The 12,649-nt window shown below is 52.3% G+C and overlaps 2 protein-coding genes across 2 annotated transcripts; both read right to left on the bottom strand.

Moving 5' to 3' along the window:
• Positions 1–2,311: 2,311 nt before the first annotated feature.
• On the bottom strand, positions 2,312–3,754 carry UCRPA7_8895 (putative het domain protein; the record flags this gene model as incomplete). Its single annotated transcript, XM_007921401.1, has 1 exon — positions 2,312–3,754. One exon carries the CDS (start codon positions 3,752–3,754, stop codon positions 2,312–2,314), a length of 1,443 nt encoding a protein of 480 aa, XP_007919592.1.
• Positions 3,755–5,327: 1,573 nt separating this feature from the next.
• Positions 5,328–7,232, bottom strand: UCRPA7_8894 (hypothetical protein; the record flags this gene model as incomplete). The annotated part of the gene is made up of 1 exon (XM_007921400.1): positions 5,328–7,232. One exon carries the CDS (start codon positions 7,230–7,232, stop codon positions 5,328–5,330), a length of 1,905 nt encoding a protein of 634 aa, XP_007919591.1.
• Positions 7,233–12,649: the final 5,417 nt, after the last annotated feature.

Raw genomic sequence — 12,649 nt, 5'->3', positions numbered from 1 at the left:
ATCAGGCGTATCTTCAGAGGTGCCCATGATGCTGTAGGTAGAGAAAGGCACCGAAATGTGCCCGGTAGGTTCCAGTGCTCGAAGAAGAATGTAGCGGGTAGCCCGTACTTTTGGTACTCTTGACTCAGAGATTGAAGGTTAGATGACTTAGGATATCCCCGTAGGAGAGTGATATCTGGTGAACCAGAATAACTGGTTGACAAATCACCCACAACGGGACTAGGGGATCCGACTGTTTGCCTCACGGGCGTCAGGTAATGTGATAGCTGCCATCGGGAGTAAAGAACGATGTGTGGTGACAAATGGAAATCATAGATGGTCGCACTGGTAGAAAACGTCCCATGATCAAGTAGACCAGAATGTAGGAATTTCTGTATACTCTCGTCCGGTATCCCGTTGGACATGGTGGAGCATTGCTGGTGTTTTCGATCTTTGCTTCTTCTCCTTTAATTAAGGGCGTAGTTCGGCGTTAATATAGCTGCCTCGTACCCATAGCAACTTCAGGTGGCACGAAGCGTTGCCTATTAATAGTGACAGTTGTGAGCCGAAAGTATACCTTTGTACAGTACTTTGGCCACGGAACCGATGACAAGGGGGGTTGACGTCCCACCAAGGCTAAATAACTGAAGGATTGCTCCTAGGTTTTAAACAGCGTCGTCCTAGGCCGCCCACCTTGTGCGAAGTCGTAAGGCATTCTTCGAGGCCACCAACCTATTCTCTTCCCTTGGCATATTGTCAGATTACTGCGGCGATACAAGATGCATGCCGAAACCTCGCATGACCTTCTCTACACTCGAGATCTTAACATATACAAGTCGACCAAACCATACGTATTTACATTTGACGTTTCTGAACATGGACCAGAAGCGCAGCAAACCAATCTCGCCTTGGAGCCCCACCAAACTCGTTTTCGTAACTACAAAGACGCAGAACACAAGTTCCTTCTGGACGTCCATGGTTTTGAGATCAAGCTATTTCCGTTCCCTGTCACTCCAGAGCAATGCAGTCAGGACTCGTTCGTACGGACCAATTATTATCCCCAATTCGAGGCCTTTCTACGAGCTCACTTTGGTCCCAAGTTGAATCAGGTCTACATTCTGAACCATTAGGTGGGTTTCCAATGTAGGAAAAAGAAATACAGCCTAGCGTGTCCAATGAGAATGCGTACAAACTCACAATTCAGCTCCGCCGCAGAAGCCCCCATTATCCGACATTGGACCTCGACAAGATCAATACACTTCAGCCAATTAATCGAGCCCATGCAGGTAAAATTGAGCCGCGAAGACCTGGCCTCACGTAGATAGATTGCTGATCTAAGCAGACTACTCTCCAGCGCGCGTATTACCTCAATTACAAATTTTTTTTCCCACAAAATGAGACTCTCAAAACTCGATATTATAAAGTCATGAAGTTAGATGATGGATTCGACTGTACATGAATTTCGAATCAGACTAATTGTCTTGTCTAGTATCTGGAGAGTCTTAAGTGGGCCAAATACAGACTGGCCGCTGGCCGTATGTGATTATACCACATTGGATTTGGATGATATAGAGACAATTGACTACATCGGACGCGACTTTGACGGAGGGACTTGAACTCAAATACAACCCTAATCAGGTTTGGTACTTTGTTGACAAGCAAGATCCAAATGAGGTCATCATGTTTTGCAACAGTGACAGCAGACCACTCGAGACCCCATGTTAGCCACCCTTCAAAGCCTTTGGCTATACTCGCAGCTAGTCACAAAATCCTATAGTCGCGTTTCATGCCGCATTTGATCATCAACCCGAGGATAAGGCCAAGCAACCAAGACAAAGTCTAGAGGTTCGAGCCGTGTTCTTCTTCGTGGACTCGACAGGGGACAAAGAGTAAAAGAGGTGAATACGGACATATGCGATTCGGTTTGCGAAGGCCCTGAGCATAATAATGAGACGAGATCAGCCTATTTGTTAGTCAGAGGTACATGTAGTATCTTAGGCTTGGGCTTTTGATGACAAACACTCCCAATTACTTCACCTGCTCTCCTCTGTTAATGTGGAGAGTCGCTCCCTATTGGTCATGGGGATCTCCACCAGAAACAATCAAGTTCACATGAGTTTGTACTGGTGGTCGTCAGAGACTGTTTCCGCATACATACCGGAATTCCTCGCTCTTACTCAGGCTGGCACTTAACCTTTTCGAACACGTATATTCACCATGATGGCCATCATCGTAAAGCACCGAGAATCAACCCGTTTCTTCAGATCGAGCATGCTCATGCTGAAAATCGAAATGTCTTGTTTCTTCAGATATTTCCTGCCAAAGAAAGAGTTTATGCCAACGTAATCCTTTTCCTATCCAAAGAACTCTCCTCTATAGATCCCCACAAACTAAACAAAGCAATACGCTCATATGTGTTCTCTTCTCGACCGACTGGCTTCAGAAGAAGTCCACAGGGTCCGTCCTCATCCCGGAAGCACAAAAAGAAAACAATGTCGCTACTCTGCTCTATCTCTTTCTTCTCAGATTCATCACGCACGTAATCCATAAAACAGGTGTGCTGCGTCTCCTCACCGGAAAATGTCAGAATCCCATCTTCACTTGAGCCCGCCTTGAACTTGATGGTAACGGGACTGCACCGGCCTTCTATCACGAGCTTGGCGGATGCCGGCGTGCTGTAGGGGACAGCACCCGGGACGACCTCGTGCGCAACAACGCGGAACAGCATCCTGTGCTGGTGGAAGACTGGGAAGAACCTCGCGGCCTCGACAGAAGCCCACGACCACGACGGCAAGCCAGGGATGCGTTTGCGGACATGCGATTTCGAACTGAACCAGAGCAGCAAAGCGCACAGATCCGGGTCCTCCCTCCAGACACCAGCGAGATACGTCCATCCGTGCGCTTCTCCAAACCGTCTCGCAACTCCCGAGAGAGCCGGTAGTTTGTCCGCGTCGATTGACAGCTCTGTCTTGGTGTACTCCGCGCAGATGCCACTCCATGTCATGTCAGACAAGCTCGGCGCCTCGCGCTTCACCATCTTCCAGGCGCCCTCGTTGTGGCCGCACTCGCACGACATTGCTTCCTTGCACTCCCAGATGACTTCGTTGCGCGTGAAGTGAATGATGCGTCGGGCCAGGAGGCGCTCCTGATACACCCAGCCGCGAGTCAGGAGGGGAAAGCCCTTCTCTACGCTGCTGGCTCTGTATTTGGTGCCTACAGTGTCAACGAAGAATGGATGTTCCTTGTTCAGTTCCGAGATCATGATGGTCTGCCCGTCCCGAGTACATAGTTTCTGGGTTTTCTCGGGAGGGTGCTTGGCGAACAGTCGCCAGTCGTTGATCTGCGCATCCAGAGCCGAAATGGTGACCACTGCGTTCTCGTAAATCGCGCTCATCCCAGAGGCCTGGCGGTTCCAATCATCCAGATCGTCCTGGCAAATGCACAGACAATCGATCCACATGTAGCGAAAGCCCAGCCGTCCAGCAGCCTCGAAAGCATCGCGCAGCAGCGGGTAAAGAAGATCTGTTGGGATCTGCTTCTTGAAAGTCTCGAGCCGGTCGAGCGTGAGGCTGGACGACTCGGTTTGCTCTGTCCATCGGTGGCTGAGGCATGCATACGGCTGAGGCTCCATGCTGCTCGTATCATCGACAAGCCTCACTGCCAGCGACTTGGGATCCTCAATGTAGAGAACGCGCCCCGGCCTCGGTCCACCTTCACCCAGGGCAGAGCACTGCGAGTGGTTGCTCAGACATTTTTCCATGCGTGCCTTCAGCATGTCAAATGCCCGCGCGCTGCTCGTGTCTCCGGACGGGTAAGTTCCCACATTGAGGCATGGATGAATCGCCCTCAAATCACTACTCGTCGGCTCATTTCCCGAGCCTACAAAGATCCGATACTCCGTATCTATCACACTCGGTATTGACATCTTGCCATAAGCCCATACCAGATCCCTCTCCTGATCCTTGTCCCGCGACAGGCCCGTGATCGACACGATCGCCACACAGACCTCGCACCCTCGATCTACAGAACGCCAGAGTCCCGACAGGCGGGAATGGTGAGCACCTCCAAACTTGTGCGAAGCAACGGGAGGGGGAAAGTCGTCTTCTATTGTCTCCAGGTCTCCCGGGAGTACAAAGAGGCAGACCCCGCAGCGCCATGGCTTCGGATCGTGATCAACTTGTGGTTGTGGTGACATAGGCGTAGATTTGTCTTTTTTGCTACGCGGAAACTTTAATAGGCCTTTGATGCTTCTCCTCATGGCTCTAGTAAGCGAGGTTATGAGAGAAAATAGAGAGGGTGTGGGCCGCCGATCAAGTGCTGGGACGGTTTATTGAGACTTCGTGAGGCTGAATTGACGATTAAGCCGCAATGCTTTAGATAGCTTATCGTGGTTGCCTTGACCCACCATCTCAAAGTCAGCCTTGGAGAGCTCTTGACCGGATTGATAGAAAACTTACGATGGCTCAAAGTGGGATAGAGTTGCTCAGTTAAGTTAGGTGTTCACCGCCGAGCTTTTGTGTCTCTGGCAAAGTATCAATTTAAGAGCGCCTGACAGTACACCCGAAATGACCATCTCCTAATAGTCGCGTTATTATGAAGTCAAATCCACATTTACACATTACGATTACAGGAACTCGTCAACTTGAAATATCAAATCAGGTGTGACAATACAAGGTAAAAGATATTGCCATTTAATTGCATTGCGGACTAAAATTCCTCTTCCGCCAGAAGATGTTGTCTGCTTTCACAACTCTGTATCTTCTTAATCCTGATTGATGGACTACCACAGTCCTCGTCTGAAACCACTAAAAAGCCTCGCACAGTATGGCTTGGGTATAACCTCCTGTATCTGAGTCCGCTCCATTGAGCACGTCCCTCTTGTTCATCATATCTTTCTGTCTGTCCCTCCTTGGCTCTAATCCAGTAACAACCGTGAAAAAGGCGCTTTAGATCTCCCTAAGCCATCACTCGCCTCGCTCGCAAATAACTCTCATTCTAGATGTCTCATCCGGAATTGTGTTGCCAGGAAGAAAAAGTGACCAACCACTGTCTTGGACTTTTCTCTAATGCAACTGTCCCCTGATCCACCACCCCTCCCTCCATGATTTATGTATCCGTGGAAATGCTAGGCCAAGCCAAGTGTGCAAAGTCGTAAAGTCATGCCTATAATGCCGTTGACCATGAGTGACAAAGGTTTAAAAGCAGAAAAATTGGTTCCCCCTGAAACAGGTAAATGGACCACAGTGAACACCCCTTAACCAGACCAAGCCATGATTATCCGAGGCTGAATGTATAAAGAAGATAGAAAATGAAGGATGTAAACAAGAATACAATTTAGGTCGTTGATCTCACAATCCCCAAGAGCCTCGGCGCTCCTGTACACCCCACGGTCGGGGACTGATGTTATCAAGGTCAGGATGCTGCCGGGCCCACTCAAAGATGTATTGCTTCAACGCTCTCCAACGTGGACACCTGTCGTCCTCCGCAGTGTCAATATCCATCTCGATCTTGATGTGACCCTTCGCATTGCTGCCAATACCGTCCATGACGGCATCATCGTCGTGCTCGAGCTCCTCGAGCGAATATCGGCTAATCTTGCTGAGTTCGTCATCGTACATGCGTGCCATGGCGGGGTACCCAAGAGAGAGGTAATTGTACACCTGCGTCACGAAGTCATCGGTAAATTCAGAAGCGATCTTCTCCTCGAGGTCCGCGAGTGCCTTCTCCTGCTTGAGTCGCTCCTCAAGACCCATCAGCATATGAAGGCCTTTTGGTGCACCGCGGGAGCGATGTTCCGAGGTGGAGATGGTGGGATAGGAGCCTGTGTGCAATGGCGTAGGCTCTTCGGAAAGACTGAAGGTGGCGTGGGCACTGAAAGCCGTCGAAAAGGGGTCACTGTGCTCGCGTGGGGTGGCCGGTGGCATAGGGGTGGAGATCATTGCCGGACGCTCGGCAGGGACTAGCGCTTCGTGCTTGGTGTCATTCGTATAGCAATAGCCTCGCCACAAGCCACGCTGTCCGGAAACATCCCGGTTAGGCTCTTCTGTCGTGCAGGTCTCCTTATCCCATTTTTGGTCAGGCTCGAGCTTTGTCTGTTGGGGGGATGGGCACATCCGGAAGACGAGGTCCTTGCCAAGCATCGGTGGGCTCCGCTGGGTCCGCATACGATGTAGATCTCGCTCGGCCTCGCGATCCTGGTTACGGTACCCGGCAAAAGCACCGAAAGGCGCCCTGTTTCGAAATCCTGTCTCCGGCGGGATCTGTGAGGCCGGAGCGATGTACGGCATGTCAGCCGCCTTGCCAGGCGGGGCGGACGGGATATAGGGCATATAGCTCTCTCCAATTGGCCTGATTGGCGGTGACTCAGCTCGGGGGAAGTACGAGTCGGGATCTTGCGATTTGTTCCATAGCTGGGACCCTTCTGGCTTGACTGGCTCGCTGGGAATCAGAGGCATTGGGTGCTCGCCGATTGGGCTGAGCGGCCCAGTTCGGGCCCTTGATCCGGTGAAATGGAAGGTGTTATCGGGTGGGCCGATACTGCCAACTTCGGACATGGACGAGTCAAAATCCTCTCCCCGCTCGTGACGCAGGACCTCTGCATGTTCCTGCATCTCCTTGACTGCCCATCCTACTTCAGACGAACCACGTCTTGAGTGCTTCTTTTCATTCTGAGGCCTGGTCAGACTCCTACCCCGCTGTGAGGAGCCGTCGCTATCGTCTTCGGAGCCCTCTCTGACGAAGAAATGCTCTGCTCCACCCAGCCGTATCCCGGAGTTTGGGAAGGCCGACATGGCCATGTCCTCGATCCGTCGCTGTGCATCGAGCTTGTTGAGGTCGAAGACAAGCTCTGATATCTCATCATCACAGGACTCTCTCCTAGCATGTCCCGGATGCCGGCTATTGTGCTTCTTCTTGGACGTCAACGAGTAGATATGGTTGGTGTAAGGTGTGATGTCCGTCTTGTCGACGGGTTTCGTGGTCGGGCCTACATCGCCGGCCTTCCGAGACCGCCGACTTGACTCGACGAGCTGGGGAGCGAACCGCCTCTTCTCCTTGTTTGGTGGTCTGCTCTGAGCATCTCGCTTTGCGGGTTCTTTCGGGAGCGGGGGAGGAGGGGACATGGATACCGGCGAGTCTCGAGGTGACGGGTCGGGAGTAGGTTCTGCTGCAGGGACAGTCTTTCGGTATCGCTCAAAGGTCGTCTCGATGGGCACAGGGGCAAACCGCCTGCGCGGTTGCGTTGGTTGGGCCATGGCTGATGGCTACCGACCAAATCAGATCTGAGTAGTTTGAAATTGATCGGTGCTTAGGTTGAATCTTTCAAGTCTGTTCGCAATCCCCTACTGGCTCTAGGGCCAATTTCGTGGAGGGCGAGTGTGGCAGGAGGGGACAAAAGCAGCGATTGAACTGGCTGGGTGGTTCGGCGATCGCAGGTCAGGGCAGAGGTGTCAATCGCACGGCACACATCATCAGGGCCGTGATGCGAGCTGCTTGATATGTGAAAGGAGGAAGATGGAAGAGGCTCTCTACTAAGAAAGAGATTGGTGTAGTAGTAGTATGTGTTACAGTGTGCTGTCTGTGGTGCAACTGCTGAACTCCTGTCGTCGACGGTTGGTGAGTGAAAGGCGAGGTTGTATTGTAGTAGGTGGTAATAGGTGCTGGGTGCTGGGTGCTGGGCAGTGGGTAGCGGGGGGGAGTTCAAGGGTCGGGCGGTCACAAGGACAGCGAGAACGGGATGATGACAGACAAGGGACCAGGGCAGACAGGGTGGGATGCGCCTGCCAGGTAGGTGGTAGGTTTACCAAGTACAGCGTCGTACCTGTTAGTTAGACAAGGTAGGCAAGGTAAGGTTAAGCCTGCAGCGCCCACCACCCACCCACCAAGCCGCTTGCACCTGAATCAAGGAGAAATGGCAAGGGCGGCCCTAGAGGTTCCTGCACTGTGCGCCAGCTGGCCAGTCTCACACGGTCCTCGTTCCTAATCCTAATGAACGAACGTTAACTTATCGGTGAGACACTTGCGTCATTGCCGAGTCTCTTCTCAGCACCGAAAACACAACAGCATAGCATAGGAGGTAGGCAACGGTCAACAGAGAGGGTTTCCACCGCTCAAACTCAATGCGGTGCCTGACTAACGTTAAGCCGAGAGAGTCAGTTCTGAATTGTACCAGCAATGGCGAATGTTTGGTGGTGTAGCAAGCTTGCTGTACTGGTACTGTCCTGCTCCTCCGCCCCGTACTGTTTGTCTACAGCATCTCTACCTGCATCTCAACATTTGTTCTTTCTGGTATTCCCCAGCTCCCTCCTCCTCCTCGCAGGGGTCCCGGTGTGCCACCTTGATCTCTTCCCCTGCTGCACAGTGCCGGCGTGGATAGAGAGGCCCCAGCTTACAGGACACAGGACACAGGACACAGGACAGGCATGCGGGTGCTGCTGCGAGACCGAATGCGGCTGTCCCTTCCGCTGACATCATTTACCGCCAACTTGCGTATCCGTAGCAGCAACACAGTGTCGCTACTCTTATCGCTGTCGTGTGCTACTACGCGTCCCTTCGTCTTCCGAAGGAGGCGCTCGATAGGTAGTCTCGGGCTAGCTGACACTGCCCTGAACTGTCTAGTTACCTTGGGCCCATCTCGCCTTGCTCGACCTACCCTCCCTCACTCATGTGAAAACGCGAAATGACATGAGAGATACCATATGATGGAGGCCATTCGGGGCATTGGCAATGGCAAGATGCAGGTGGAAGACGCAGCGAAACAAACAAAACAACTGACACAGGGCAACCAGTACATCCAGTACACCAGAGTACAAAAATGGCTTTTCGCCCAAGACATAACGTTAACGTTAAAACAGATGTGGAAAAGCTCCGCCTCAGCAAATTGATGCGTCATCCGAAGTCGTCGCACTGCCCGCTAAAGCCTCACTGGAATGGAGTCAGGCACAGGAGCCACACAGAACACGGGCTCCCCCAATTTCGGGCGCCGGTCCCCAGGTGATCAAGTGACAGCTTCCCCCCAGTGCCGGCTCTGTTACGAGATGGAAATTCCATCCACGTTGCGCTCATTTCGAATTAGCCAGACTCGAGCCAGGCTTGTCAGGCACACATGTCGCGAGAGATCTTTCTCATTGGCAACAAGAGGTTGCCCATTCAGCTAGAAACTCAAGTGGCAGTCGATGACTCTTCTCCCAGCATAACATTGGGAGCCAACGGTGGGCGGCTCGTAAACGCTGGGGCTCGCCACAAACAGGAGAACAAAGCCCTGAAGCACGCAGTTTTCGCAACCTCCACCGAGGCTTGACAGGGCTGAGCGAGCGCTTCATGGGCAGCCGCGTAACAACAGGAGCCCGAAGGCTGCCTCAGGGCTTGTGTAATTTCGTAGAATCAATAGAAGGTCCTAAATTAAGCTCCCGTTCACGGGGATGGCAAGCCACTGGAGCAGGTGTTCATTTTGGTGGTCTTCAACCGCCGACTAGTGAGCCCAGTGTGCTTGCGAGTCTAGAACACATGGTCAGTTAGCGGCATCTGCCCCCGGTGCAACCCCCTGTGCCTAGATCTTGGAGATTGAGTGCCATCTTTTTCAAGGGGCAATTCCTCAGCCAAATTGGTCAAGCCACGTGGGAGGAAAGCTGTACATATTCTGGCATCCCCGGAATCAACTCTGCAACTCTGACAGTGTCGAGAGAAAAGATCAGACAGACAGAAATGTCCTTGACCGTGGCGGATGCTCAACTCGGATAGTGGTGTTATACTAGCGGTCTGCTGCTCGTCTCCAAGAGATCCGATACCTTCAAGCTTGATTCCCGTGTTGGACGATCCACGCGCGGGGGTCCAGGAAAGCGGTGCCGGCATATGCTAGGAGCTAGGAGCCCGGAACCCCCACTTGGTCTCCCTACACCGCAACCTCGTCCGGCGAGCTGGAGGTGGGCATCCATCCATTGCTTGGTGTTGGACAGAACGATCTGACTCGTTCGTAGTACGGCCACAACCGTCTGATACTACAGAGATAACGTCGCATGGTCGTCACACAAAGTCGCCGCGAAACGGAAGGTCGCGACTTCGCCGAGACCGTCTCGGAGGCGAAGAAGCGTAATCTGGTTCTCGTGGATGCGATTCTTCGATTGTCGCTATTCTCGGCATTTTTGGGGCATGCAGCCCGCAAGCCATGTTGCGCTGTGCTGCACACTCGAAAACTCGCCGCACGCAGCTCAAGACCCTCTCGTGATCCACTCCACTTTGAGCGGTGCGCGGGATGGCCCTCCCGGTAACGTATGTAGGAAGATAGGCAAGGACCCATATTGCTGCTGCGTTAGTGCATCTTGTCAACGTCCATTCGTGCGTAAAACACCAGCCAGTAGATGCTTTGTCTGCAGACCGTGGGAGGAAGAGCGCGAGAAAAGCTCAGACTGTCACTAACGTTAATGTATACAGATCAAAGCTCATTGGGGGCCGGACTTGAGCGAGGCGGTCTGCAGACATGCAGCTTCCTCGCCAAAGAGGAAAGCACGGTCGAGCGTACTGCAGCAGCCAACACCACTCGGTCCTTCCCTCACCTCGACAACTGACAACTCTGCGAGTCCTGTGACTGCAAAATTACAGACAACCGCCTGTGCGTTTCAAGACGCAGTTACCTTAAGCGGCCTACAACTGGTAACGTTAGGCAGAGAGCTTCATGCTTCACTCAATTGGAACCCCGCCGCCTGTCTCGTCGCTTCCCGTCCCCTTGCCTTGTTTGGTCTCCTGCCAGGGAAAGACAAGGACGCACGCACGCACGGGCAACCTTTGGAACTCCCGGAAGCATTGCGATTTGCCAATTCCCCTCCTCGCTTCCCAAGGCCCGGCCGCTCCTTCTGCCGCAAGTGCAAGTGCTGCAAGCTTGCAAAAAGGAAGGATGTCAGATGAGCAGTTTCCCAAACGGGCGTCTCCTCAACTCAAGCAAACGGTGTGTCAAGCTCTGTGCGGGCAATCGCAGCCCACCGCTCTTTCCCAATGTTGCCATTGGCTCGTCGTCACCCTCTGTCCCTGATGATTGGCGGTATGCGTGAAGGTGGTGGTCAGCGGTGCGGCAGATTCATTGCAATGGAATTGCGAAGGGGAACTACACTACCGGTACCGCGCTGCAGTGTAGCAGCAGCTGGTGCCGGTTGCGGGTTTTTGGGGGTATGTAGGTAGGTAGGTAGGCATTTTCTTCTGTCATCGACTTGTATACCTCATGGTGGCTCCCAGCCGGGACGGGGCTTGGTGTTAGGTTGTCTTGAACTGAACTGCGTTCCAGTCGAATTGGATTGCTTTTTTATCTGCCCGTCTCCTAGGCAGGCATGCTACAGTATCTACTGTACTACTGTGCTTGATAAGATACCCTGTGGGGGTCATCCTAAGCGCTGATCTGGGGAACCTGGATGATACTCCTGCCAGGAGAGAGGAAGCTTGGACACTGTTTGCCGCAGACAGTATGTTACTCGTCACATGCACGTTGCCAGTGTTTGGCGATCGACGCTCGTGTCTGCGGTAGGCGCATCTCTGATGGTTGCCCGACCTCGGTCGCGACCGTCGCAGCAGCGCAGCAGTTGGTGGTGACTGTGATCCTGTCATATTCCTGCTGCAGCAATGTTGGGAAGATGCCGACATTGATAGACCTGTTAGACACTCGCGCAGCGCCATGCCCCGGCAGCCACCTAGTAGCTCCCATGCACGTTGGCTCCCATGGTCACCTTGCAGCGATTCTTTTGCTTATGCATCGGAATAACACTCTTGATGCATTTCGATGACGTAGCAAGTATATTCGCGCCTAGCAATGTGTATGTAAAATAAAATTAAGCAAAAATGGGCATAGTGACCGAGAGCTGTGATTATAATATACGTACCTCACACAGGGTCTTTCGATGTCGTCTAAAGTCTTACACGACAATAATAGATCTGATAAGGGTAAGGATCACCTCCAGCTAGGAGCATGCAGGTGTGCACCACCTTTCGCGGTCTTCAACCAGGCAGTGATAGTACAGAAGTCTCCCAACGTGCTGTCGCTGTTCTAATATACAGAGCAGTAGTTGTCCAGACATGAAGTCATTTGTTTCGCTGCGTCTGTTGCCTTAGACGTACGGACGGCATTGTCGAAGAGTCGATGAGTCAGACAGTATTTGAGTATTTCCTCTGTAGAAGGGGACAATATCTCATTGCCACTAACCTAGCAGGCCCCCTTAATAATAGCCTATCCATTGCTATGTCACGACAAGAATCGCCTCACGCCGAACAGGCCTAGGCACTCGGCATTCCACCCCGCAGATCTTCTTATACCTGCTCCAAATAAATTTGCGGCGGGCCAAAACTTCCAATCTGCTAAGTCAGCCTGGGATGGTTCACGTTGTATTAACTCTTGGACGTACGGTTCAGATGCCGACAACGTTTCCATTGAATCAAAACCGGGGGCACCATTAGGTCGACGTGGCCCGATTTCATTGAGGACAATACAGTACTTGTTTAGGCTTCGGGGATAGCGCGTCATAATTATATTGAAGATGAGATCAGGAGAGTTACAAGCATAGATTCCAGCTTTGAGACATTTTACAGAGGCGCTAACCTGTTGAGTCTGTCCCAGGTGAGCTACTGGATGTGCTTGTACCAACAAATACCACCAGAACAGCAGTATATGCGGCAGTGGCAGCTAGGACATCCT

This window comes from Phaeoacremonium minimum, assembly GCF_000392275.1.
Source record: "Phaeoacremonium minimum UCRPA7 unplaced genomic scaffold PA7_03_scaffold_610, whole genome shotgun sequence".
Lineage (NCBI taxonomy): Eukaryota > Fungi > Ascomycota > Sordariomycetes > Togniniales > Togniniaceae > Phaeoacremonium > Phaeoacremonium minimum.
This window is presented reverse-complemented; position numbering and strand designations above follow the sequence as displayed.